The sequence below is a fragment of the Chrysemys picta genome, chromosome 10, assembly GCF_011386835.1.
Source record: "Chrysemys picta bellii isolate R12L10 chromosome 10, ASM1138683v2, whole genome shotgun sequence".
Taxonomy (NCBI): domain Eukaryota; kingdom Metazoa; phylum Chordata; order Testudines; family Emydidae; genus Chrysemys; species Chrysemys picta.
The window spans coordinates 65,069,032-65,096,900 of NC_088800.1; the positions used below are offsets into that span (position 1 = coordinate 65,069,032).

Sequence of the window (27,869 nt, forward strand, 5' to 3'; positions counted from 1 at the left end):
GTGTAAGCAGTTTGCAGACTCTAATTCCATCCATAGTTTGTTTGCCCAGTTCCCTGGCAATAAATTTGCAAGCCATTTTAGAGCCTGATTCTGATCTCGCATACACTGAATTAAATCAGAATTACAACCCTACTGATGTCAGTGTCACTAACACCAGTGTGAGCAAGATACTTTTGATTTCATGGAGATGAACCTTGGTGATGAAGCTGAAGGGCACAGAACTAATATTGTGCTTTCATCATTTTCACAGGTAATGTTAAGAAGAGGTGAAATTATTACTGAATGTTCCCATCTTGTTTGCTGCTTTATGAATGAGGAAAAAACCTAGCAACTACACTAGCTTTCCTGAAAGCTACAGAATGGAAAATTACATTGGCGCTTCTGAGGACAGTTGAAAACAGCAGAGGTCCAAATGCTCGTTCTGTAGTTAAGCAGGTCCATTCAAATGCTATTCAAATGGATCGATTCTGCTCCCCTTGAACAAGCCATTAAGAGTTATGTAGGATGAAGCTTCACAGGTATAAAGAAGATCACGCTACAGAGGTCACCATTAAAAATAAACGGGGTGCTTCCATTATATAAAACTGTATAATAACCACACTTCCCACTCAGCGTGAAGAAATTAAGTCTATGGGAACGGTGGCATATAGCTGTGGATAAGATGATTCTTTTTATGATGCCCACTGTATCTGAAACTGCAGATGGCATGGTGAGTTTGAACTATCGAAGTCTAGTGGAGTTTTTCATATGCAAATCTCCATTGTAAGCATTAGGGTTTAGAACATTAGCAAGAATGCTCAGCCTAAAGATGGGAGCATACTGACATAGGGGCATGAAAATCCCGGCATATTTACCCAATCCTATGAATTTACAGGTGGCACTTATCAGCATTTTTGTCAAATGTTACACTAATCACATCTGCAGTGATAATGTTGCTTTCTTATGGTGTTTCACCCAAATCTGTTGTTTGCTTATTGTTGATGTAGAGTCCTTTAAATAAGATGACAAAGGAAAAAATTACAGGGAAAGGTGAAATTAAAGCTAGAAAATGTGAATGGTTTTTAACAAAAGAGCTTCACAGAAATCCACAGACATTTAAAAGGGTTCAATCTGCTGCACAGAAATCCTGAAAAATGACTGTGGAAATATGCAATCAGATTTTTAACTGCTCTTAAATGAGATCTGAAAACTGACGTATCTGAATGAATAGAAAGTTTGTTTGAGCTGACTGTGGGAAGTTGTAGAAAAACCTGAGGGCCATTAACACAAAATACATGTCAAATTACACACAATGCTTTTGTGAAGCAAAAGATTTGAAATTGAAAGTTTTGATTTTGAAAATGAATCTGTATTCTCTCTCCTATTCATGTTCAGGAACTGGATTCAGGGTTCTGCGATCTCTCACTTACCCTTCCCAACATGATAGTTGACACAGACTGTTCAACAATCACAACTTCAACATGAAATCACAACTTCACATTGTTTCATAGACCACATTTACAGAGTCTCAAAGAACAAGGCATGTTAGACGAGCCAATTTCAGTATATCAGCACATTTAGCTGCTAGCCTCTGTATATAATGATCCAAATTCGGATCCTACTGAATTGAGTGGCGAGACGTTGATCTCCCGTTTATTTCAGTTTGCCCCTATGATACTGGAGGGATTTTATGGTTTTCTAGAGACAAGTGTCAGGACAAGCATAATGATTTCCTGTGTAAAGGACTGGAAATGGGAAAAATGAGATTAAATGGGAGAAGTTGGAGATGACTTTACATACTCTGAAAATTGTAAGGCTAGATTCTTGCACCTCATTCTGGTGTTGCAAAGTAGCTGAAAACTAGCTCAATCAGCTACTTGAACATTTCCCCTTGGTAAGAGGAAACCCAGAATGGCATAGAGACTCCGTCATCTCCCTTGGGTGTAGGGACTAAAGTACAGCTGCATTCCAGCTATTCCTGGCTGCTGGAACAGCCCCTGGAGGTCAAAGGCAGCCAGGTGTAAGCTACTCTAATTTAATCTGATGACCAGTCCTTTGCAGACTCCAAATTCTAGGACAGGTCACGGTGGCTGCCCATAGTTACCCATCTGGGCTAATGTTTCTCATTGGAATAGCTTTCCCACATTGTCACACATTGGTTGGCTGATACCAGCCATGTGCAAAACACTTGAGGCAATGCATCTTCCTGTTGAACTTGAAAGGTTAGTGAGACGGTCATCTGCTCAGGAGCAACCACAGAACCCTGGTCTCTGCTGACTTCTGAAATACACTCATATGTTCTCATTCCTTTGTCTAAAGGCAAACCACCTTGAGAGGAGCCTTCAAGTTCTTTCCAACAACTTATGCCTTTCTGCTGACATTTCTCTGTTTCCAGAATCTCTTCAGAGGGGACAAAGAGAGGACTAAATAAAGAAAAGGGGTAAGGGAGGATTGAACCCGCTTAAAAAAAGGGGATGGGGGGTGGGAGAAGACCAGCTAAATGGAGGTAATGGTGAGAGGGAGACAGGGCTGGGGGCGGGGAGAGACGGAATCCAGGTGATCATGTTTGTAGTTGGAAAAGGAGCCATTTTCTTCATTTTAACACCTGGCAGGACAGGGGAAAAACTCTCTGAAAAAATCAACAACCTATCCCTGCTGCCCTTCCCCATTTAATCTTCATGAATGGTTTTATAGTCTTGGGCCAACTCCTGCATGTTAAATTCCCACCAATATCCGCAGACGTTCTGGAGTGCACATTGGTGGCAGCCCTATAAGTTGTCTTTTCTTAACAAAGTTGTGGCACGGGACAATGGATACTATTTTAGGGCCATATTTTGCAACCCCCTCTCACAGCAAGTTATGGAAAAATCTTACTAAACAGTTAGTGAGATAACTGAATGTTACGGAGCTTTTACACTGGATTGTATAAAACGTTTCTTAGCTGCACTGGTATGTTTCTTTAATGAGTCTGAGGCATGTAAAGATAATGTATAGTTTGTATAAATTCAGATGCAATTTATTTGTGTCTTTTTTTGTAAACTTTTTAAAATTTAATAAAATTGCACATTCTTTTTACAGTAACTATTTCATTTGCTAAATTGTTTTGATGTTCTGTTTAAAAGTTACTCAATTATCTGTTGGTTCCCAGTTGCAATGTCAGGCTCAGGACTTTCATCGCCTCAGCCAGTGGAAAGCTGAGCAATGCCTGAAGTCCTTTAAAGATCTGGGCCTAAATCCACTGTAGGGAACAATCATGAACTGACAAAAAGATGGATGAGCTAAGCTAATAGGTATTCCCCTTGCTTCGCCGTCAATGAAACACTGACCCAGAGACTGCGTCTTAAAGTGGTGTCAGGATTATCTGCCAAGAATGGGGTCAAGATCTACGGCCCCCTCTTTGGTGTTCCATGAAAATACATTTCTTAGATTTATTGCCAGAGGGCTTTTAGTGACTGCGGGAACCTCTTTGTGGTAAGTAGGAGGTACATAAGCAGCAGATACATCATTCTCAAACCTGAACAAAGACTGAACTGATTCAATACATCCTGTGTTTAGACTGCCATCGAATGGACATTTGAGCAGCTCAGCAATTATAAAATTTGGCCCCCTTTATATCGGTGCCTACATACGGAGTAGTTGCCTAAATCGAGGTCTCCACCGTTGAACATTTTGACCAAAGATCTGACAAGTCAGGGACTGTCTAGCAAAGAACACTGCGCTCAGCACTCCGTCACCCTGCTATGACCATGTTGGCTGTCCCCAGCAAGGACCCACACCTGTGAAGTGCTGAGTCGCTTGTCTGACTTACTCTGCCTCTTGCAGGAGCAGTCACTAGCCTTGAAAGCTTTGTTCATGGCACAGAAGATTGGGGACTGGGAGTGACCTATTGCTTCACTTTGCTGGAGAGTTCAAATATGTGATGGAAGCGCAAGCATCCAGGGCAGAGGAAAAACGGCTTTCAACAAGCATGCTGATTGGTTCATGGGGAACTGTAGTATCAGCCTACATTGTCCTGACTGGCTTTGAAAGGCTGAGATGGGTGCAAAGAAAATGCACACTTGGCTGTCTGCTGAGGAAAGAAATATTATCACTTCTAATAGCAATAGCATATAGGAAGTCTGAAAAAAGAGGTCAATTCTGTTATGGTAGCAATGCTTTTGCAACTTAATTTAGGGGCTGATTTTGCTGTCCACAGAGTTTTATTCTGGGGAAATGAAACTGTTCAGCTTTCAATCCTCATTAGAATAAAAGGGCTTGTTTGCATGGCGTGGCAGTTTGCACTACAGGGGTGTGAATTGCAGCATGCACTAGCTAGTTCACATTAAGGTGGTCCTATTGGAAAGGGGACTATGTTAACGTGAACTACTTACCTTGTAGTTTGCACTAGCAGGATTTGCATGGGGCAGTTATGGTGCAACAGTTTAGTGTGAGCTGCAACTCATGCCCCTGTAGTCCACATTGCAGGATCATGTAGACAAGCCCTAAATTAACCCAAATGACATACCTTTTAATTCGCACAAGCAGTGTCCAAATGGGGGAGCTATAGCACAGCATGCTAGTGCATCTTGCAGTTCACATCCCTGTAGTCCAGGGGTTGGCAACCTTTCAGAAGTGGTGTGCCAAGGCTTCATTTATTCACTTTAATTTAAGGTTTTGTGTGCCAGGAATACATTTTAATGTTTTTAGAAGGTCTCTTTCTGTAAGTCTATAATATATAACTAAACTATTGTTGTATGTAAAGTAAATAAGGTTTTTAAAATGTTTATGAAGCTTCATTTAAAATTAAATTAAAATGCAGAGCTCCTCGTACTGGTGGCCAGGACCCGGGTAGTGTGAGTGCCACAGAAAATCAGCTCGCGTGCCGCCTTCGGCACGCATGCCATAGGTTGCCTACCCCTGCTGTAGTCCGAACTGTAGACATAGCAGGAGTAACACCTGCCTTTCCTAAAGTACCTTCCTTTCACAGTTTTGCTAATGCACTTCAGTCAGGACCTGCATCATTCCTGCTACTTCAGTTCAGGAACTATGTTTTTTAAAGTAGTTAATGCAAAATTACTTGCTATTTGTATTTCAGGTACCTTTGTCTTCCATAAAATCTAGGTTTTAGTAGCTAAAGACTATATAGAACATGGAATCGGCTTAGGAAAGTTTGATTTCTAGAAAGTATACTAAATTCCTTTGTATAAATAAAAACAGAATGACCCCCCGGCAAACTGATTTGCATACTTTTTAATTGAACGAAGTCAGTCTTTAATGTATTGCTTTTACATGTGTACATAAGAACTTGAATTTAAACAGTGTGCAAAGTATCCTGTTAGATAATTAATCCTCCAGATTTATATTGGATTCTCTCTTGCTGCCCTAATACAAGACTCACAAAATTAAAAACAAAACAAAACAAATACCCACACCTTACAAAACAATCCCTTTCTGTAATATTGCTCTGAACCGAATTTAACTTGCAGTGATTTTAGGCTCTATTCCAACAGCAGAACTGACCTGCTGAACTAACAGCCAGGAAAGTTTTCAACATGTGACTTTAAACTTCGTAAACAGTAATATGGATTGCCCATTTGGGTAACATGTTTATTCAAAAGTTTATCAAATCTGAGTCAAAGCTTTGTTTAAAGTATGGAGAGACCACTTTTTAAAATGTCCATGAAGGCCATGTCCTAAGGAGGCCTGGTGCTGCATATGAATCACTGCAGTTAGTGTAACAACCCTGATCCAACAATCCTGGGGAAAAGTCACAGCTGAAACATTCTGATGCTGCCGCTTCACATTGTCTCGTCCGTTTTGTCTCCTGTACATTCCTTTTAGTTTTGAACATTCAAGGCCACAGTTTCTTGTTCCACAATTCCAGTCCTCGCATATTTTCAAGTGTGCAACAAACCTATTTGAAAGAAAACGGATTATTACAATAACACTAGCTCATTAGTCCTTGACTCCCGAGTGGTTTTTGTTTAACCCAAGAGGCACTAAGTAGTGAAGAATAGCATGCAAAAATCCCAAACTAGACCGTTTTGAGAACAATGCTACTTATATTTTTTTAAGGTTGAGACTGTTGGTACTGACACCAAGGCCAATTAAATTCCAAGATAAGTGAAGGTCTGAACTGAATCTGTCACTGAAGTCAATGCAACAGTGGGCTGAATTAGCCCTTCAGATAAATCTAACGCTTATGCATGTCCAAAATTCATGGGAAAAGAAGCACGGTGCTATTCTCATTTTACACTGAATTGGAAATCTCTCCTGAGACGCAATGTAAATTCACAAATGAAAGTTTTCTTTAGACAAAAATAGTTTGCTGCTGCCAATGTTGTCACGACTGTATAATACACAAAGGTCAGACAGTCCTTGCCCCAAAGTGCTTGAGCAAAAGTGGGCCAAATCCTTGTGGTTCATAGTTTTCACTGCTGTTTGAAGCAGTTTTCTTTGACAACGTTCATGAGTGTTTGTACATGCATGTAATCAAACTTTCTTTACGCCCTAGCATTCATTACTGCTGGGGTTTGATAATAGCTAACAGTTGTCCTGTGTCTTCAATAGCCATCATTCTTTTGCAGTAATACCTGGACACAGGAAGACTACAAAGGAGTAGGGGTTAGGCAGTAGAGTGGGGTGGGAATGTTTGGATTAAATAGTTTTGCCACTGGAAAATGCTGATTCATCAAAACCAAAACATTTCACAGGACAAGGTGAGATTTGTCCTACCTTTTGTTGGGAAGGTTTCTCAGATTCAGGATGGAATTTCTGGTCAGAACAAGGGGGGAGGGGAAGGGAGACACACATACACTACATAGTCAATAGCCTGGTGATAGAGCACTGATATGGTTTGGATCCCTGCTCTGCCTAATTTGGAACAGGACTCCACATGTGTAAAGGCCATGGGATTGGGAATGTCCTAGACATTAGGAACCCAGGAATTGCCAAAATGGATTAGACCCTAGATCCATCTAGTCTAGTATCCTGTCTCACAATAGCCTGTGCCAGATGCTTCAGAGGAAAGTGAAAGAACCCCAAATTAGGCAGGTGTGGGGTAACTTCTCCCCACATAGGTCTCATCCTGGTCTCTAACAGATTGTCTTTAGATTAGCACATCATGATGGATGGCTAAGTACTGCAGACCTCAACCGCAGATTTCCTTTTTTAAAAAGAAACCCCAACATTGGCAGGCTATCAGGATCTCTTTCCAGAGAATTGCTGTGTAATCCTGCGGCGACACATTATCCTGACCCTAACAACTATTACCGCAGCACTTTTGTGGAAGCTTTTTCCCTAATATGCTAAATGAGGCATTCTGTACATTAGAAATGCAGATGTATAAACTACTGTGTTTAGCTACGATTTTTAAGTGATCTCAAAACATGTCTGCCTCCTTAAAATATAGTAATAATACCAGAAAAATGTCCTTTTCATTATAAACAGAGGATAACAAAATTCAGGTTCTGTATAATTTTACATACCAATGCTAATTCAGGGCCTAAGCCTGCAACACAAAAATAATGTCATGGATGTCAAGGAGCTACTCCCATGAAATAAGAGATTTCAGGATCAGGTCCTTATGAACACTATCAACTTGAATTTGGCCCCCAAATTAAATGTAAATTAAATGAAAACAAACTTCTATAAAACTTAAGACTAATAGAACTGCTATAATAAATTGTTTTCATAGCTCAAAAGCTGCAGTGGGAAGAACCTGAAAGTGAAAAAATGCAATTGCTTAGTATTTCTCTCATTTTGGAGAAAGAGCACTGTGACATTTAAACTGTATGTTTAACATTCTTGTCTAGACATTGGGGATTTTTTTTTTTTCTGATGTGGGTAAAGAAATGAATTTACCTTTATCATCTTCGAAATCTCATGTTTTAAATTTCAGGGTCCATGAGTGTAAGAAAATTACAGCATACATTCGCAACCCCTTTTTCTAATACAACATATTCTACATAATAACGTGTGGATCAATTAGTCATTCAAAACGCATGAATGCCATCCTGAACTCTCCAGACTGTGATTGGAAAGGTACTGTAGTTTTTCAGAGCTTGACAGAAGGATTTATAGCTTACTTATCTGTCACTTTGATATTACTCCACAAAGGTAATGCAGTGTCAAACATGCCTATATTGTTGATCTGCTAGATTCATTAATTTGCAAGCATAAGATCTGTTAGCAGAACGTATTGATTTTGTGATGTCAATGAGATCGAGAAAGCGAGCAGATTATCAAATTGAGATAATCCAGCATTTATCTGACACAATATAACCACTCCTCATACTGCTGGCTTCACTAGTATATAAGTAACTGTTATCTGAACAAATATTATCCTTATGTCCACCTCTCAAGATTGGTAACTGGTAGCATTGTTGTAACAGGCTGGCAATGTTTATCTAAAACAACCCCATTCTGTTAGCAGGTGTTGATCCTGATGGGAAAGGGTTATATGAGTTCTGTTGACTCACTGAAGCAGGTGACTTCCATCATCTGGGTATAAGTGGGGTGGTAAGTAGCTTGCTAGGAAGAAAGGGTCTATAGTGTGGGAAAAGCATTACTGAGAGAGGATCATCAAGCAGATGGAGAGGCTTTAAGCTAATATTTATTATCTTATTGCTGTTTCTTCATTAATAAAATCAAGCCTCTGGGGGGTGATGATTCTGGATTTCATATAATATATGGACTCTCATTGTACAGCAAGTTAGGAAAAGTCCCTGCTCACAATTGCATGCAAAAACCTATTCACGTGTGTAACTTTCTTTTATGGGCCATTAGGTCTATATTGCAAGAGTAGGTTGGTTTTGTCACAGAGCAGCTGTTTTCAAGCATGACTCTTTGAAAATCCCATCCTTTCATTTTTCTCTCTGGCTCCTAAGAATTTGCTTAACTTTGATCAAGACTGAGGGAATAAGAGTCCCCAGAGATAATAGCTCTGCTCTGGAAATGGGGCTGTAACCAAACCTGGTACTTCTGGTGTTTGGCTTTCCCTGTGCCCACAAATGGCCTCTACATACAACTTTCCAGAACAGCGTGGGAAGGGATTCAAAACATCTCTGCCTGCAAATGGGTGCTCACAGGGCCGCCCAGACGGGGGGAGAAGTGTGGCAATTTGCCCCGGGCCCCGTAGGGGCCCCCACGAGTATGTCGAAGGCTTACTCCGTCTTCCCCCATCCCCCGGCATCTCAGCTGGTAAGCGGGCGGGAATTCAGGCCCTGCTGGAGACACCATGCTGCTGCAGCGCTGTCCGGGGCCGCTCCTGGACACGGCATGCTGAGGCTCTGGGAGAGGGGGTAAGCGGCATGGTAAGGGGCCAGGGCCGGGCACCCCCCGACCCCATCCTCCCCCACAGCCCTGAACCCCAGCTCCGAGCCCAGCCCCTCTGAGCCGGACACCCCTCTGAGCCGGGCAGCCCCCCCCGGCCCCATTCCCCACCCCCAGCCCCGAGCCCAGCCCCTCTGAGCCGGGTACCCCCCTGACCCCATTACCCCCACAGCCCTGAACCCCAGCTCCGAGCCCAGCCCCTCTGAGCCGGCCACCCCCTCCCGACCCCATCTTCCCCACAGCCCTGACCCCCAGCTCTGAACCCAGCCCCTCTGAGCCGGACACCCCCCTGAGCCCATCTCCCCCACAGCCCTGACCCCCAGCTCTGAGCATAGCCCCTCTGAGCCGGACATCCCCCTGATCCCATCTCCCCACAGCCCGGAGCCCAGCCCCTGTGAGCCAGGCACCCCCCAACCCAGAGCCCAGCTCCCCACCCAGCCCTGGGCAACAGCAGCACCACTCGCAGGCAGCGACAGCCCATTGGCACCAACCATCACCATCACCCAGCAACAGCCCATTATGTAATTGCAAATGTATACATACCATTAAAGCATTTAATGTTTTTAAATAATGTATTTAGTGTATTTTCAAACTATTACCAATTAATTTTTGAATGTATTTCACTGGTTATTTTTTACATTTCCAAATACATGTTACTATAGTATTGCAACTTTTTTTTATGGAAGGGGCCCCCAAAATTGCTTTGCCCCAGGCCCCCTGAATCCTCTGGGTGGCCCTGGGTGCTCACAGTTACCTCAGCTCCTGATTCTATCTTCTAGACAGTCAGAGTACAGGTCCCATCTCTCCAAGATGCCCAAAAGTGGTAAACCCAACATAGCAGTTACCATACCCAAATCTAGAGCCTTTTTGTTCCCTTCCATTTGCCTTCCTCCCCACAATAAAATGCCTGGGAAGGGACTTGGGACAAAGGACTTTTAAAAAGTGACTTGGAATGGAGTGCAGATCATCATTACAAAGGGGTGACCCTAAGGGCCTGGTGATCCCCATGATGTACAAGAGGCAGTTCATCTCATATTAAGCTTGATCTCATTACCTTCCTTTTCTTTATTTAAGAACTTACATTGATCTCCTTTCTAGGGTAAATGTTCTTAAACAGATACAATTAATTTTGTCATTATCATTGACTGTATAATAATGATTTAATTACAATTATCTATATTTCACAGAACCTCTAATTTCAGTTTGTCTTTCTCTTTTTTTCAGAATTGCTGGACCTGCCAAGCAACTGTTATGGGGATCAGTAATATTGCAGGACAAGCTGCCTGGTTTTGGTGACAAAAATAAATACATCAGTAAGTCATGCGCCAATCTTGCTTTATCTTCTCCTGACCTAACCTGCCTTTGTTAGGCTAATGTGCCAGAAAAGTATCAAAGGGGATTCACTACCATAGCTAGAGGTCAATCCTGCCCTCACCTGGTGTGATTCCATTGGAGGCAGGATTTTGGGAAGTGATGCAAGGAGTTGGTCAGATACTTAGATACTATAGGATGGATGAAGGATATTTAAAACAAAACAACTGTATGGGATGGTACAGCATGGAGCCCAGCTCTATAGGGGATTGGTGTCTATGTATGGCTGTGTGCCAAGGTGTATGGATGCATAGAAGGTCAGGCATGGGGCTGAAGGATCCACTGCTAGGCAGATCCTAGGACTCTGGAAGCTACATTAGCCATTAGGCTGGAATAGACTCTGTAGAGCAACCCACTAGGGGACAAGTCTTCTCCCTTCATGGAGATCGCCAGCTGAGTTCGGAAGAGAGGATTTTCTTGTGAAGTAATCTTAACGCACCTGATCATCAATTAAAAGGAATCTATATTTCACACTCACAGGAGATGGAAAAGCAGTACTAGGAAGCATGTTTTTTGTCTAATGTGGTATTTTTCTACTGAGTTTGTCTGCCATAGGAATGAGTTAAAGAGAAACATTACTGAAGAGTAAGGCTAAGATTTTGTCAGATATTTTTAGTAAAAGTCACGGACACATCACAAGTAATAAAGAAAAATTCACAGAAGCCCGTGACCTATCCATAACTTTTACTAAAAATGTCCGTGACAAAATGGGGTGGGCGAAGGCTCCAGTACCCATCGCTGCTGGGGCTCTGAAGTCCCCCACCACCTGCAGCGGTGGGGCAGCTGCGGGGTCTCCATGCTGCCTGCAGAGGTGGGGCAGCTGCGCGGGTCCCCGCTGTCCTCAGAGCACACTGCCCACAGTGCCTAGGAACTGCAATCAGAGTGTCGTCCATTCCCCCCCACCGCCGCCGCCCACAGTGGCCGGGAGCTGCAAGGTCCCCACACTGCCTGTGGTGCTCCAGGGCTGAAGTCACGGAGGTCGCTGGAAGTCATGGATTCCGTGACTTCCACGACCTACATGACAAAATCGTAGCCTTACTGAAGAGATCTATGAAGTCCTATTACACTCATCAAACACTCTTTATAACCTTGCTACTTAAACCAAGATAAAGAACAGATGGAATAAGTTTTAATAAAGAGTTTAATTTAATAAACAATATTTAATTTAATAAACAATATTTGTTTAGTGATATTTTCCAGGTGAACTGAAATTTTTTGCTGCACTATAGAGAATATAAGGATTTTTTTTTAGCATGCCATATATGGGGCAAACTCTTCTTTTTTACTCTTGTGCAACTCCAGTGGGTTGGCCTAGACATAACAGCAAAATGTATTTGAGCCTGTGCAATTAGGCTACTAAAGCACACAAGAGGGCTGCCTAATGAATGTTTCAAATATAGCTATAGGCTGATAGACCAAGTTAGTAATTTATAGTGGCAGATATTAAATGGTGTGTGAATGATACAATTGACCAGCATATTCAAGTCTTGCATCTCTATTCAGTTGTTTAAAAAATAATCTATCCTTCAAATGTAATTTGAATTTAAACTTTAGTGATGGAAAACAAAAGGGGGCAAATCTTGTCTAGATCTTATAAATGCAGTCATCCTACTCACTACAAAAACATCGGCAGGCATATAATGGTTCAGTTGCTAAAGCATAACACCAATATTAAAAAAAAAAAAAAGTCATGCTCTTTTTGCTAATTCTGTCTTTGAAGTTGCTGTTACTCCCAGATCATAACAATGCAGAGGAAATAGGTGTTTTTATTTTTTATCCGGCACTGTATTCCTTCTAATTCCTGACATAACCCTGAAAGAAAGGAAGAGTTTAGAATTGGGCATACCTGGCCTACTCTGTTCAAACCACCATGCAGCCTCTTCCTGTCAGTTTGGCAGTTTCATTTTGGTACGGTCAGATTTTTAAGCCTCTGAACATCCACCAGAGGGCAGGATGTTTATTGGTTAAGATCTATTTGAGACCTTTGACAGAATTGTTAATCTCTTAACAAAACCTTAGGAGGAAAATGCACTTAACTGGCCATGTGAAAAGAGCGAGGTTTGTAAATTTGAAAGGCTAAATTCTGACCAGTTTTTCTCTGTCAGTATCAGCTAAAAGAGAAATTCCCAAGTAAGGATCTCCACAGATTTCCAAAACTTGAACTGTGTTTCTCTACAGACTTAACACAACTGCTAATTTGTTTAAACTGCTTGTTTAGTGCTTAACACAATACTCTACGTAAATGTAAGAATGAAAAGGAAATAGCCACAAAAACAGATAGGCTGTCCATTGCAGACAGCTGGATAGCCTCAAAGGAGACCATGGAAAACTCACAGCTGCCTTTTTTAAAAGGAGGTGGCAGGCAACATACCTAAACTTCCATGCCTGTGAGGAGAAAGGGAGCTTATAATTAGCATAGATTAACAGAAAAATGTAGGTTTCAGAGTAGCAGTTGTGTTATTCTGTATCCGCAAAAAGAACAGGAGCACTTGTGGCACCTTAGAGACTAACAAATTTATGAGAGCATAAGCTTTCGTGGGCCACAGGCTTATGCTCTCATAAATTTGTTAGTCTCTAAGGTGCCACAAGTACTCCTGTTCTTTTTGTAGAAAAATGTAGCCATCTCTGGGCAGTGCTTGCTTGACTGGGCCTCTGGGTTTCCCAAATAAATCCTCCATTGCTATGAAGTTTCAACACCCTTGTGTGGCGACAGAGCAGGCACGGGCAAACTTTTTGACCTGAGGGCCACATTGGGTTTTGGAAATTGTATGGAGGGCCAGTTAGGGGAGGGGAGCGTGGCCTGCCCCCCCCCCCCCCACTTCTTGCCCCCTGATGGCCCATGCCCCATCCAACCTCCCCATTCCCTGACGGCCCCCTGGAACTCCTGCCCCATCCACCACCCCCCCATCCCCTGAATGCCCTCAGTACCCCCGCCCCTGACTGCCCCCTCCCGCCCCTTGCCCCCATTCAACCCCCCTGTTCCCCGCCCTCTGACTGCCCCATCCCCTATCCACCCCCCCACCCCCTGATCACCACCCTGAACACCCCTGCCCTCTATCCACCCCTCACTCCCTGCCCCCTTACCGCGCTCCCTGGAGCACCAGTGGCTGGTGGCGCTACAGCCACGCACCACTCAGCACTGGGTCAGGCCAGGCTCTGCAGCTGCGCCGCCCCAGGAGCTCGCAGCCCTGCCGCCCAGAGCATTGTGCCGGTGGCGGGGCGAGCTGAGGCTGTGGGGGAAGGGGAGCAGCGGGGAAGGGGCTGGGGGCTAGCCTCCCGGGCCAGTAGCTCAGGGGCCGGGCAGGAGGGCCCCGTGGGCCGAATGTGGCCTGCAGGCCATAGTTTGTCCACCTCTGCGGTAGAGGCAAGAGATCCAAGCTGCCCAAATCAACAGGCTAAGTGTCTGTAAACACATGACTTGCTTCTTCTAGTTTAGAACTATTGGTTGCCATATGAAAGGGAATATTAATATAGTCCCTTCTCCAAAAGAAATGATGCCTTTTTATGTGAAGGGTTAAACTGGATTCATTCCTTTCTTCCTTTGACAATATGGATATTATACCATGCTAAATGGCCCTTGTCCCCTCTCATTAAAGCGAGCTGGTGACTTAGAGTATATTTGCTTAGCAAAGGATTCTAACACAGTAAATGTGAAAATTCCTTAAATAAATTTGCTTTTAAAATTACTTGTGCTCCGGTGCTTTTAATAGATGAAAACACTCAGGGCTCAAGCATTTTTGATCCTAAACTCAATCTCCATTTATTTCCTCTGCCTCATTTGCCTTTGACTTGCATGAACAGTATCTTTTGGAAAGCTCATAAAACATCTGCCTCCATTCCTGCAATATGCAACTAAATGTGCTCTTTCTAGAAAATCTCTTGGGGCCAGCTGTCAAACCAGTGCATGGAGATGTTTGACAGGCTGTAGCTACTGTCCTTGAGGGATCAGTCCAGTTCAGTTAGCCAAAACTTTGTCTTCAGGTTCTACCTAGGGCAGAATTCCTAGTAGCTTGAGCTGGAATGAATAGGATCTCTATATGGGCTATATTTTGGCTAAGATTTTCAAAGCTAACGAAGGGATCTGAACGCCTAATTCCCTTTCATTGTAATTAATTATAATGGGAATTGGGCCTCCAAATCACTTACATGGCTCTAAAATTCTCAACTATTGCTCTTAAAGCCTGCTGTTACCGCTGACGGTAGAAAATGCCAATTAGACTAGAGTGTGACAGATATGGCAATTTTCTGTAATATCCTGCACAAACCTTGTTAAATTAAGTTTAAGTATCTTTGGTGTCCATTTTGTATGAAAAATGCAAAGTTTATGTATTAGTGTGGGGTTGTATGTAATTTCTCCGAGGGCAAAGGTAAACCGTGGGAAGTGTTATGACCTTCAGAGGACTCTTTTAAACAATGTGTCAGACAAACAAAGTTAAGTGGAGTGCCTAGGAGGTACCTGGGCGGAGGGGAAGCAAATTACCACCTCCGATCATGCAAAGACACAACCTTTTGAAACTTCGCCCTGAGAAGTGACCATTGTCTGGCTGGTTACCTATTCACCGTGTCTGCAGATGTGTGCACCTTGGAGAACTAGTATGGAAGAATGAGAATTGTGAAGATCACATAAGAAGAAGACTCAGATTAGGTGCTACAGCATTCAGAAAACTGCAAGATTTGGAAGGCTAAAGACATTTTGATTTAAATGAAAATCGGTATATATGAGAGAACTGCCATGCTGATAATGCTGTACGGGTTGGAATGCTGGAGTATGAGGAAAGCTGAGGGACTAAAGATATTGACTGCACAAATGAATTAGCTAAGAGGAATATTGAGAGATTCAAGACAGCAGAAAATAAAAAATGAAAGTGATAAGAAAATGGCTAGGGCAAGAAATAATGCTGTTATGGGCGCTTCAGGAAAGATGACTGTGATGGATCAGACCCGTGTCAAGAATGGACCTGGAAAGGATATCACACGCAGCTATACGTACCAGAGTGAGCGAGGAACTAGAAAGAGAGGAAGATCAAGAATCTACTGGACAGACATGGTGAAGAATGACATAAAGCAAAAATGTGTAAAGATGAATGAAGCTTTGAAGCTGATACAAGCCAGAAAGCGGGGGAAAGGCTTCCTTCGGCCCCACTGATGCTGCTGAGCTGATCGACAGGAACCAAAGAGAGAAGAGTTCTGATGCTGTTGGTGGAAATGGTTACACCCTGCTGCCCCACTCTCTCACCTGTCATGCCTGTTTTACAGTTAGGGGAAATTCAGGCCCAAGTAAGTGAAGTGACCATGTTCATACAGTAGGTCGGGGCAGAGACAAGAGCCTACCTCTCCTAATTCCCTATCCAATGCCTTGTCCACTGGACCACATTGTCTCATATAAACAGGGCACTTATTTTTGTAGGCTGTGTGTGGGGGGGGGGTGGGGGGGGCACTGCTATTTAAAGGATCTCAAAATAATTTGCAAAGGCAGTCCCATTTACAGATGGGTCAGAGTCCATGGCAGAATGTGGAACAGAACCCAGAGGTCTTATCCTCTGCGCTAAACTAATGACATTATAACAAGCTTTCAATGTATACAGCTGTGTGCAAATAATCAGAAATCTCTTGGCTTTCAGAAATGTAATGTTTAGTGCTAATGATTAAAGAGAGCTAACATTTGTAATCCTAAATTGAAGTATGAGCAAACTGAGCTATTCCTTTGACCCTGATTTGGGATTTAAATACTGGCATGCAACTAAAATGTTGCATTACAGATTTTTGAATGCAGGACTTTGCTCATAAAAAGGAATTAACAATAATCCATTGATACGAAAATTTTCTTATTATGCTGGTATTGTATATAAAAAGTATTAAATTATTTTTCTATTAAATATTTTTGCTGCCTTTGATAACCTCATGATGAGTCACATCTAATTTTCAGGGAGGTACAAAGAGAAGAGCAGTTACACAATCACATTCCAGTAGACTTCAAGTACATCACAGAGCCCAGAACTCTCAACCTAAAATAACAGATGACACCGAGCAATTGCAGTTGCAATTCAGTTTACGTAGGCAGGATTCTTAAAATATACATTCTATTTAAATAGGACAGGAAGCTTTTTCAAGGTGTTTGATGCTGTAACTCCCAAACCCTGCCATCTACATGGGAGGATATAGAAAAGGCAGGGTTCTCCAAATAAATCAAGTATAGTAGACTCCTGTAAGGCCCCACTTCTGCAATCCATACAAGTCTGTAACTCCCTGTGATAGGGTGTATTTGCACCATCAGCCCTTGAGAGGGTAAATTAGGCCAGGCAAGCCTAACAGACCAATTAAGTGTCCAGTAGGGGAGAGATATAGGCTACAAGGAGGCCACTAATTAGAGGCAGTCACAGCTGAGCAGGAACAGGAGGAGCCTTTAAAAAGCCCGGGAGCTGCAAGTAGCAAGGAGACCGTAGTCGCCCTCTTAGAGGAGGGAGAATGTGTTGGCAAACCCCAAGAGGGAGGGGAGCCAGTTATGTAGGAAGAAGCCCAGGGAAACCGCAGCAAGGGCTAGGACAGTACAGGCCTTGGCTGCATGTTATAGGGTCCCTGGGCCAGAACCCAGGGCAGAGGGTGGGCCTTGGTTCCCCTGACACAGGGAGTTGGAGATGTCAGTTGGACAGCTGATCCGGAAGGGCTATGACTTTACCGGAAGGGGAGGAACTTTAGTGACCTGGCTGGAGGGCCAAGCCACAAACAGGAAGCTGCCACCACAAGAGGGAGAGACAGGCTGCAGAGAAGAAGGTGGATAGAGATTGCTGAGGAGGGTGAAGCACTTGGCAGAGCTGACCCCCAGGATGCCAAGGGAGAGGCACGGTGAGCGGTGAAGGAACCCCGTTACACTTCTTCTGAAGCTAATGGGAGTTTTGCATGAATATTGGCTGCAGCATTAGGCCTTTAACTGGAAAGCCTTAAGACTATTGTCCCAATGGAGAACAAAATCTAGAAACACTTAAAATTAAATAAAATATTACAGATTTTAAAATAATGAAGTAATTTAGCATTTATCTCTATTTTATACTTCTGTATTAAATGACCTGGATTTAGAATGCCACACCATGTTAAACACCATTTAACCACTTGGCACAGGCTAAATTCATCTCCATTAAGTGGAATTTATACTAACAATGTCCTGATTAAGCAGCCCTTTACTATCCCCCATAATTTAGCTGAAAACATCGCTAGAAAGCATGTGTCCTGACCAAGTGCGGTATACAGAGATTTTCTCCTGTCTAGACAAGGATATACAATTGGAAAACTAGACTTTCCATAGGACATCATTTTAAATGAGTACTGGCCACTAACTGGTTCCTTTTTATCTATACAAGAACAGAATGATGATGGAAAGAAAGGAAGACTGCCAAGCTTTTTATATACACTGCACTTTGTTACCACTAGTCCATCTAATACAGCCCTTACTTTTTCCTCTCTACAAACATAACAATATGGAAAATGCAGGGAAAAAAGCAAGATGACAAACTGTTTTTGTAAAAAGCCCATTAATTAAGAGAAAAATCTCTGGACTGGAACATTTGCTAGAGAGGCTTAAACTACGAGGAAGAGCAGTGTTCTTCATGTACCTCAATGTTGAACTCAAAGAACAATTAAGCAATGATCGTGATGGGCTTTGGCAGCAATCTGACAAACTCTTCCTTGCATAGGAAGATGGTGCTGCCGACGGGAGGGATTGAAAAGAAAATAGGGGAAATCCTTAAAGGTGGTTTTGCAAGATGCAGAAGGATGAAAACAAAACCAGAATATAATATGTTAATCATAATGGGCCTGTTCCTGGCCCCACAGAAGATCTTGATTAAACTCCCATGCACTTCAGTAGGATCAGGATTGGGACCAAGTTATGATTTTATGTTTAATGGAAAAAGTAATGCCCATGTACCTATCAATTCTGATAGCAACTCTGTGACCCACCTTACTGAGTTTTCTGTGACTTGTTCAGTGCCACATGCTTCTGGGCCGAGGCAGGAGGACTGGCTCCCTACACCTATGGCTCTCCCAGGGTAACTCGAGATCCAGGTAGAGCTCAGAATTCCCTGTGTCATCCCTCCTAGGAAATCACCCTTCAGCCTCATTCATGCGTGTTTTTTTTTCACAGCATGGTAAGATAAGCAGCACTGTCTCATACAGAATTTCCCATAGGTGATGCTCTGAGTACATGCAGAGGGGTTTCTGCAGGAGCAACAGCAAGCTTGTTGCCTTTTCTTCCTTTATGCCCTGTAGTGCATTCAGACAGGTTTTGCAAACCCGTTTATGAAGCAGAGGAGATTATATAACACCAATTTTCATTTTACATAGTATCCATCCTCCTGGAAGGTCCCAACGCACCTTCTAGACTGTTGACAGTCTGTTCTGTATGAAAAACTTATCTTGGCTTTGGTGGGAGTTATGTACAAATATCTGGGGAGAGAATTTTACCCTGTATACAAAGGGGTTACTCATCCATCACTTAAACGCTGCCAATGATGGGGACTGAAAGTCAGCCCCTGCAATACTGCACGGCTTCTTGGAAAGGAAATGAAGAACAATTTCTCCACCGTAAACTTCAGGGGGAATATAGAATGGAAACATATAATTACACAAACTGAGCCTGGATCAGAATACAACTAGCAAAAATAAAATGTGTGGGATCTTTTTTGGATCGCCTCCTATTGACATTAGTGGAAGTTGGAGAGAGCTGAGCACTTACCAGGACTGAGCCCTTTATTATGGATGGCCACAAGCACTATTTGTTCTGTACTGACTCAGCAAAAAGTATGCTATCCACTGAACCACTAACATTTCCTGCACTTTTCCATGTAAGTCTCCTGTCCAGGTCTGGACCAGGCCCAATTCTGCTTCCCTAATGAAATCAGATTACAGCTGAAGATGATACAGAACCCATTGCTCAGTCTTGCACCAGGCAAAATTAATTTCTTCTTTGGTCAGGGACAAAGACATAATGAAAGGTAGTTTTTAATATTTGTAAATTGTTTAGAGAAACCTGGTTTTATAGGGAATTTTGTATAGTATACCTTCATGGCAACTATTATGACTGTAACTTTCCCCCCCTCAAAAATTCTGTTGCAGTTTCCCCTTTTCATCTTTGTAAATGCTACAGAAACTCAACTGATATTTCTACAAAGATGCTGATTTTTTTTTTAATATATTTAAATTTGCTATTGTTTAGATCAAAATCCTGCTAGTACGTTTGGTAATAAGTTTGCATTTTAAAGTTTGTTTTCATTAATATAAGAAGTTTGGCTGACTTGACTACACACATGGACTCCTGATTAAAAAGACTGAGTTTCTTAATGAATCACTTTTTGATATTTTTTTAAAATGCTGCACCTTTCATAATTGTCCTTACTGCATTTTCAATTGTTTAGAATAAATCACAAGTACTACAATAAATTGACTAAATGATTTACCTCCCCTAAAACACTGCATGGCTGATTAATATGAAATCATATATTAGTTGCAAATAACAGTTAATTGTGTAGGTTTCACATTTATCCAGGATGAATACAAACAGGCTTTTTAAAAGAAGGGTACTGATTCAAAACATTTATGCTGCCCCAACTAGAATTTCTGAGTTTTTAATTGACTGCTATGGCCTTTGGAGGCCAGAGTTAGAAGTTGTGGCCAGAGCCCAGGCAGTTTTAGGGGCCTGATCATCACAGTTGTTGAGTCAAACTGAGTCAATAGGCCCTTCAGGGGTTCAGCACCTAAAAATAAGTCCTTTAAGGACAATATTATATATACCAGTTAGTGGGGGGCAGCAGTACTGAGACGAGAACCAGCTTTTGCAATTCTGTATTCCCTTGTCAGTGAACTAAACAAGCTGCTCTGTTAAACTGGAAGAGTCTGCAGGAATCAAACAACTAAATGCTGCATTCGGAAATCTGATTAGAGAAGTGTATTTGTATTTATATTATGTCAATTACACGACATGCTGCCAAAGGAACGCCAGACGGCTCAGTGTGAACCCCGAGTTTAGCGTCAACCGATCTGTCCTGAAGCAACACAGAGATCAGCCATCTAGACACAGCCAAATTCTGTCCTCAGTTCAAGTCGCTAGGGTTGGGTGCACACGCTTGCAGATGATGGCAGTATCTCATCCCCACGCGTGGTGCACAGTTACAGACACTACCATACAGTATCTAGGTAGTGTGGGAAGGCCCCCAGGTCATCACACATGGGATGGAGGATTTAATTTTCAAACGCTCTCTCTGTTTTCTAATCTACGTCCCGCTCTCAGTCGAATCGGAGTGTAAACTCCTCGCAGAGCCTACTCGTCCTTCCTTTCGGACTCCCTGCAGGCAGCAGTGTACGCCAGACTTTGCACCGGGAACAAATGGAAATCTGTCCTTGAGTAGTATAAATACAACGCCAGCGGAGCAAACGCTGCACTCCCGAAATCGCGCCCTCCTCCCAACCTCATGCTTATTTACATGAACGTGAGCAAAAAAATTAGCCTATACTATCCACATGTGCCAGGCCAGCGGTTATGGGGAGGGGGCTGTTTCTGGAACTATGTTAAGCCTCCATCTAAACAGAATGGTACGTTGGGTGAAGGGGGCTGGGGACAGATCCCCTAAACTTCCGGTTCTGCAACTTATGATGATGATACTGACCAAGCTGGAAGAAATGACTTACAGCGCTTTGGAGCCCGGCAGTGCCCCCTCTGTCTGTTTCCAGCTCCCCACCAGGGCCTCCGCCGCAGCCTCCAGTTCCCCTCCCACGAGCAGCAGAAGATCCTGGGCACCTCAGCGAGAGGCAGCAGCCCCCACTGACACTTGCACCGGTGGGGCCATTTTGAACATACGATGCCGCGCTGAGTGAAATCAGATGCAAGGACAGCACAGGGCTCTGGTGATCCCTTAGCCATGGCCACCCACCAAGAGCAACACAAGTCCTCCAATTCTTGGCGCGGGGTGTGTGTGTGTGGGGGTTATTCCTTAGTCACTTTCTGCACGCTTTTTGCTTGTTATTCCAAATACCCATCAAACACATCCAGCTCGCTGTCCGTGTCATAGAGCACCGAGCCAGGGTCTGACAGCACCCCCAAATCCACCAGAGCCTGGTCCATGTCTTCAGGCAGGAATACGATCCCTACATTGAGGACGATATACTCCATCAGGAAGGCATAGTAGAGAATCAGCACATTGACAAAGAACAAGCCCACGTAAAACATATAGGGCAGCACCAGAAGCGCATGGAAGGCCCAAGATTCCAGCGAATCCAGATGTGCGGAAACTGCGGCGGGCATACAGCTGTGCTCAGTAGAACTGCCGCGGCTCTCCAGAGGCCGGGGCCGGCTGCTGGCCTGCAGAGGTGCAGAAACAGCTAGCGCGGGTGCCCAGCTGTGCAGAACCAGCAGCAGAGGGTGGCCGCGCAAATTAGCGGAAGGCGCTGCGTGGCGGCGGGCGCTCAGCTGTACAGGGGGCCAGTACACAACGCAGCTTCAGACAGAGGGTAAAATAAGAAACCCAGAATGAGTGCTAATAATTCCAGACCGAGAGGGGAGGAGGGGGTCCTTCCACGGTCCGCAAGGGGAGCAGGAATGGCAAATCCCCGAAGAGATCCGCTTGATCCACTCCCCCTAATTCCAGTGCAAGAACGTGGCCAGGTTTGGCTTCAGAGGCACTGCCACAGCCCAGCCTTTGGAGGAAGCTTCTTCAGAGGCATTTCCCCCTGGCTGCTGCAGTCCTGCCGCTTGCTCTCTCGTCCTCCCGGCTGCAAACTTTGGGAAATAAAGGCGCAGGCTCGCTCTTGTTGTTGTTAGCACTTGCCTGTAGTCAGCGAGTCCACCAGCCGCCAGCCTCCTCAGCAGGAATCCCCCGTCCCTTACCCCTCCTCCTCCTTCCCCCCACCTCCTGTCTCCGCTGCATGCTGCGTCTCAGCTGTTTATGGCACTGTGGGTCCCCCGGCATCACTTTCAGCACTGCTGCCGCCAACGCAGACCGCCCACCCAAGTCCGCCTCCCTCTCTTGCTGATTGGCTTGAAGGAGTCACTGATTGACAGCAGGAGGTTTGTTTGTTGACAGTCGTATCCCCTTTCACCTGGGGGTGAGTAGTGATTGCGGTCTCACTGACTTTCTGACCCGGCTGCTTCATTAGTAAAGGCTCAGCAACAATATTTATTTGTTTAGATGTTGCTTCCTTGTTTGGAACAGCCAAAGATTACACCTTGGTTCCCTTTCCAGCAACTTTACTATAACGTTGTCCTTAAGAACATATATACATTTGGTTCTTGAGGCCATTCTGTGCTCCTAGTTATCACAAGCACTTCTTCTCTAGTACTAGCCAATAGGATGAGATAGGGCTTGGGGAGAAAGAGAGATTAGAAATTGTTAGGAGCTTTTATATTATATTGCTAGTTTATAGTGGGTTATTCCCATTCCTTTTACTTTATCTGATCACCTTCTGGCATCGGAATCTGAGAGTCTTTCAAATGCTATGTGATTATCAGAACTGTTGGTTCCCCTGATGTCAAAGGCGTTAATAATAAAATAATGTGGTGCACTTTTATAGCACATTTCACTGTGAGGTAGGTAAAGAATATTTAGGAATTAAATACCCATGACTAAAGCAGCCACTCTGGGAAGGAATTTAGCTTCTGTTTAACAGTACACAACAATGCACAACAGCTTAGGGCTGAAACAACTGGGTAAGTAAAATGTAATTACTTGAGTTGGAATTTGGCTAGTAAACCAGGGCCCATACACTTGTGAAAAGTGCTATGGTATCTTATTACCGGTAGTGGTCAATAATTCTATTTTAACATTATGTCTGATAATGGCACCTATAACAGCAGAGGGCCCTTAACATTATTCTGGGCATTTATGTAATACTGACCAAGTCCTTGTCTATATTCAAAACATAATTAAGGATGTGATTTTAGTGAAACCGATGCCAGCTCCTATGTGGAAACTCTTAGCTTAATTTAAACCTAGTTATTTTGATTTATCTCAAATCAGTTCCTTATTGAGCTACATCAATATAAAACAGGTTTGAACTGAATTAAGAGTGTCCACTCTGTTTTTTGATAGCATTCTCAGAAAAGAGCAAGCCGGTTTTCAGAGAGGGTGTGGATGCACAGACCAAGTCTTCACTGTACAAAACATAACAGAACAGTGTTTAGAATGGCAACAGCCACTCTACATAAATTTCATAGACTTTTCATAGACTTTGAGAGGCTTTTGATCGCATTCACGGGACCATCCTATGGCACATTCTGCGGCCATATGGAATTCCTTTCTGTATAATCAACATCATCAAAAGCTTCTATTTCAACGTTATATGCAGTGCTGATCACAGTGAGCTCAGTTTTGAAGTCAAAACAGGAGTCTGTCAGGGGTGTGTCATGTCTGCAATCCTCTTCAACATTGCCACCGACTGGGTAATGTGGCGTACAACAGAAGACATGCCAAGAGGCATTAAATGGACACTCTTCTCATCCCTTGAAGACCTGGACTTTGCAGATGATATCGCTCTCCTATCACATACCCAACACCATATACAAGAAAAAACAACTTGACTCAACGCGTTCAGGCAGCAAATTGGACTGAAAATCAACCACAATAAGACAGATATCATGACCTTTAATATTGCCTCACCATCACCAGTACGGATAGAGGATTATGTTCTCACCAATGTAGAAACATTCACATACTTGGGCAGTACCATCAGCCAGGATGGTGGAACAAGCCAGGACATCCGAAACCAAATCAGTAATGCCAGGAACACCTTCAGGAGCTTAAATACAGTCTGGAAGTCATCAAAATACAACACCAAAACCAAACTCAAGATTTGTCAGAGCTGCGTACTTTCAACACTACTTTATAGTGCAGAATGCTGGGGAATGAGAAAATATGATATGTCCAAACTGTCTTAATTCCATACAACCTGCCTCAGAAAAAGTCTCCGAATCTTTTGGCCCAGAACAATCTCAAACCAAGATCTATTGACACAGTGCAGCCAAGAGGATCCAAGCACCATCATTGCCAGGAGGCGTTGGAGATAGATCGGTCATGTGCTTTGGATGGAAACTGATTCTATCACCAGAGTAGCAATAAGATGGACACCTGAAGGCAAGCAAAAACAAGGCCGCCCAAAAACAACATGGCGAAGATCTGTGGAAGCCAAGTTGAAAAACCTGGGGCACAGCTGGGGAACCATTGAAAGATTTGCCAGAAACAGAAAGGAGTGGAGGAGCTTTGTCACTGCCCTAAACGCCAGAGGTGTAATAGGAACATGATGATGATGATGACTCTGTTTTTTGTTTAATTTTAAATTGGTGTAACTTTGAGTATGGACAAGGCCTCATCAGGAAACAATTACCAACCCCATTTCTTTGAAGCATCTACTTCTTCCCCCACCCTTTAACTGACTCAGCCCAACACAGCTTCATTTGAAAGGCTAACACACTGAAGTGTAATGGCTACAGGTCAGACTGTCAGATCGGACCTTGGTACATAAGGAAGCTGCATGAATGAAAGATTACAATGTTGTTCCTTAGAAAGAACTTTCTGTTAAAAATGTTTTGTTTTGTAATAAATCAAAATAAATGGCAAGGGCAAATCATGCCTCACCAACCTGATTGCCTTCAATGATGAGATAACTGGCTCTGTGGATATGGGGAAAGCAGTGGATGTGATATATCTTGACTTTAACAAAGCTTTTGATACAGTCTCCCACAGTATTCTTACCAGCAAGTTAAAAAAGTATGGATTGGATGAATGGACTATAAGGTGGATAGAAAGCTACTACAGGCTGGGGACCAATTGGCTAAGTGGCAGTTCTGCAGAAAAGGACCTGGGGATTACCCAGTGGACTAGAAGCTGGATATGAGTCAACAGTGTGCCCTTGTTGCCAAGAAGGCTAACAGTATATTGGGCTGCATTAGTAGGAGTGTTGCCAGCAGATCGAGGGAAGTGATTATTCCCCTCTATCTGCAGTATTGCGTCCAGTCTTTGGCCCCCCACTACAGAAAGGATGTGGACAAATTGGAGAGAGTCCAGCAGAGGGCAACTAAAATGATTAGGGGGCTGGGGCACATGACTTATGAGGAGAGTCTGAGAGAACTGGTCTTATTTAGTCTGCAGAAGAGAAGAGTGAGGGGGGATTTGATAGCAGCCTTCAACTATCTGAAAGGGGGTTCCAAGGAGTTTGGAGCTAGGCTGTTCTCAGTGGTGGCAGATGACAGAACAAGGAGCAATGGTCTCAAGTTGCAGTGGAGGAGGCCTAAGTATAAGGATATTAAGAAAAACTATTTCACTAGGAGGGTGGTGAAGCACTGGAATTGGTTACCTAGGGAGGTGGTGGAATCTCCATCCTTAGAGGTTTTTAAGGCTTGGCTTGACAAAGTCCTGGCGAGGATGATTTAGTTGGGGTTGGTCCTGCTTTGAGCAGGGGGTTGGACTAGATGATCTCCTGGGGTCTCTTCCAACCCTAATATTCTATGATTCTATGAAATCTTTTTTACAGATTTTCCCCATTGAATGGAATGTCTGTGGATGGTATAGCTAGATCTAAGCTCAGGCAACAAATAGCTACTAAAATGAGGGAGGGGAAATGAGAGCGAAAGAGACATTCAAAACATCATTTTCTCTGCAGGATCTTGCTGGGTGTTGGGTGTATTCCAAATCTTCAATTTATTTTGACCCTAAAATGAGAGGGCACTAAAGTGAACAATAGCAAGTCAGACATGGGTTATGATCATTTAGGCTCCTATCCTGCAAGCACTTAAGTATGTGTTTAACTTTATGCACATTTAGTCCCACTGAAACATGTGTGTAAAGTAAAGCTCATGTGTACATTTTCAGGACTTTGTTTTCCTTTAAAAGAAGAGAAACACTCCCAAAATAGAATACTGAGAGGAAACTAGGCTTATATGGAGAATTATACCTTCTCTTTGAAAACTGGAAGCGTAGACAGGAAAGAACAGGGGAAATACTTGACTTCATAAGGGGATATTTCTGATAAATTCTGGAGAGAATTGTTTTCATTTTATAGAATTACTACTTGTGTCACATCCACCACAGAGTAAACATAAGAAACTAAGACCCCATATGTACTCAGTTAGCTGGTCCCTTTCTCATTTTTCCATTTGGAATACCATGGGAGGACACAGTTCAAAGTTATGGAGAGGCAGTGTAGCCTACGGAATAGTGCATTAGACAGGGATTCATGAGACCTGGATTATATTCCTGGCTCTGCTATTAGCCTGCTAAGGGTCCTTGGACAAGTCACTTCACCTCTCTGTGCTTCATTCGCCCCATCTGTAAAATAAGGATAATGATAGTACCATCCTTTGTAAAGTGCTTTGAGATCACTGATGTAAAGTCGTATATAACTGACAGGTTTTATTTCTCGTACAGTAGCAGGGGTTAGATTATTTATATTAGCGGTTGTGGATTTAGACTCAGCTGAGGCCTTTTGGATTTTCTTTTGTCATGGTGTGCACTCCCTGGCAAAGCAGTGGATGAAGCAGTATAGATGAAAACCATGCTTGCTTTCTCCCCATAGCTTGGGACAAAGCCAGCCCTCTTTCCCAAACCTGTGCCCCCTACAAACGGTGTCTCCCCAAACGTGAGCCCTCCTGCCATTTCTGCTAACCCATGCTGGAGGGGCCTCACCTCACCAAACCCACTCTACTCCTCATCTCTCCCCCTGCACCCTTCACTCCCTCCAGTGGTGCAAGTAGAAATCATTTCTTGCCAGTACTGCAATCATGGAAGGGATACAAGGGGGGAGGGCACGTGACCTCCCCACATGACCCTTCATGTGACTCTTCCCCGCCCCGAGCCCCTCCTACAACCCTCTTTGTATATACAAACATCAACATGCTTAACTACTCACTTTCCCCCCAAATATGTAGTATTCAGTCTGTTTATATGGAATCTGGGAGTTGGGTGAGGAGCCATTTCTGCATATGTATAACTTATTAAAAGACAATTTTTAAGTAGAACTCTATCCTAAACTGCTTTATGGTATTGTACCCAAACATTGCATTTCAATGGGGGATTCAACTTCCTTTATAGGAACAGACTCCTGAAACTCTTACCAGGCCACAAAAGTGGTTCATAGTCATGCAAATAGTTTCAAATGATTACGAGTTTACAGGATTAGGTTCCAAGTGTGTAAATTATTCTGGATGAAACTGACAATGCCTAAGCTGTCAG

General features: G+C 43.3%; 2 protein-coding genes across 11 annotated transcripts in view; one reads left to right on the forward strand and one right to left on the reverse strand.

Annotated features, from left to right (window-relative positions):
• The window catches only part of CIITA (class II major histocompatibility complex transactivator), a 67,826-nt gene extending 64,766 nt beyond the window's left edge, over nucleotides 1-3,060 (forward strand). For all 10 annotated transcript variants that reach the window (XM_005306760.5, XM_065559947.1, XM_008172816.4 and 7 more), the window contains one exon: nucleotides 251-3,060. The gene's annotated coding sequence lies outside the window, so the exon portion shown is untranslated. The remainder of the gene's footprint in view (nucleotides 1-250) is intronic.
• Nucleotides 3,061-5,193: 2,133 nt separating this feature from the next.
• On the reverse strand, nucleotides 5,194-22,090 carry DEXI (Dexi homolog). Its single transcript, XM_005306712.4, has 2 exons — nucleotides 21,340-22,090; nucleotides 5,194-5,872 (listed from the first exon to the last, which is right to left on the reverse strand). Exon 1 carries the CDS (start codon nucleotides 21,950-21,952, stop codon nucleotides 21,671-21,673), a length of 282 nt encoding a protein of 93 aa, XP_005306769.1. The 5' UTR covers nucleotides 21,953-22,090; the 3' UTR covers nucleotides 5,194-5,872; nucleotides 21,340-21,670.
• Nucleotides 22,091-27,869: the final 5,779 nt, after the last annotated feature.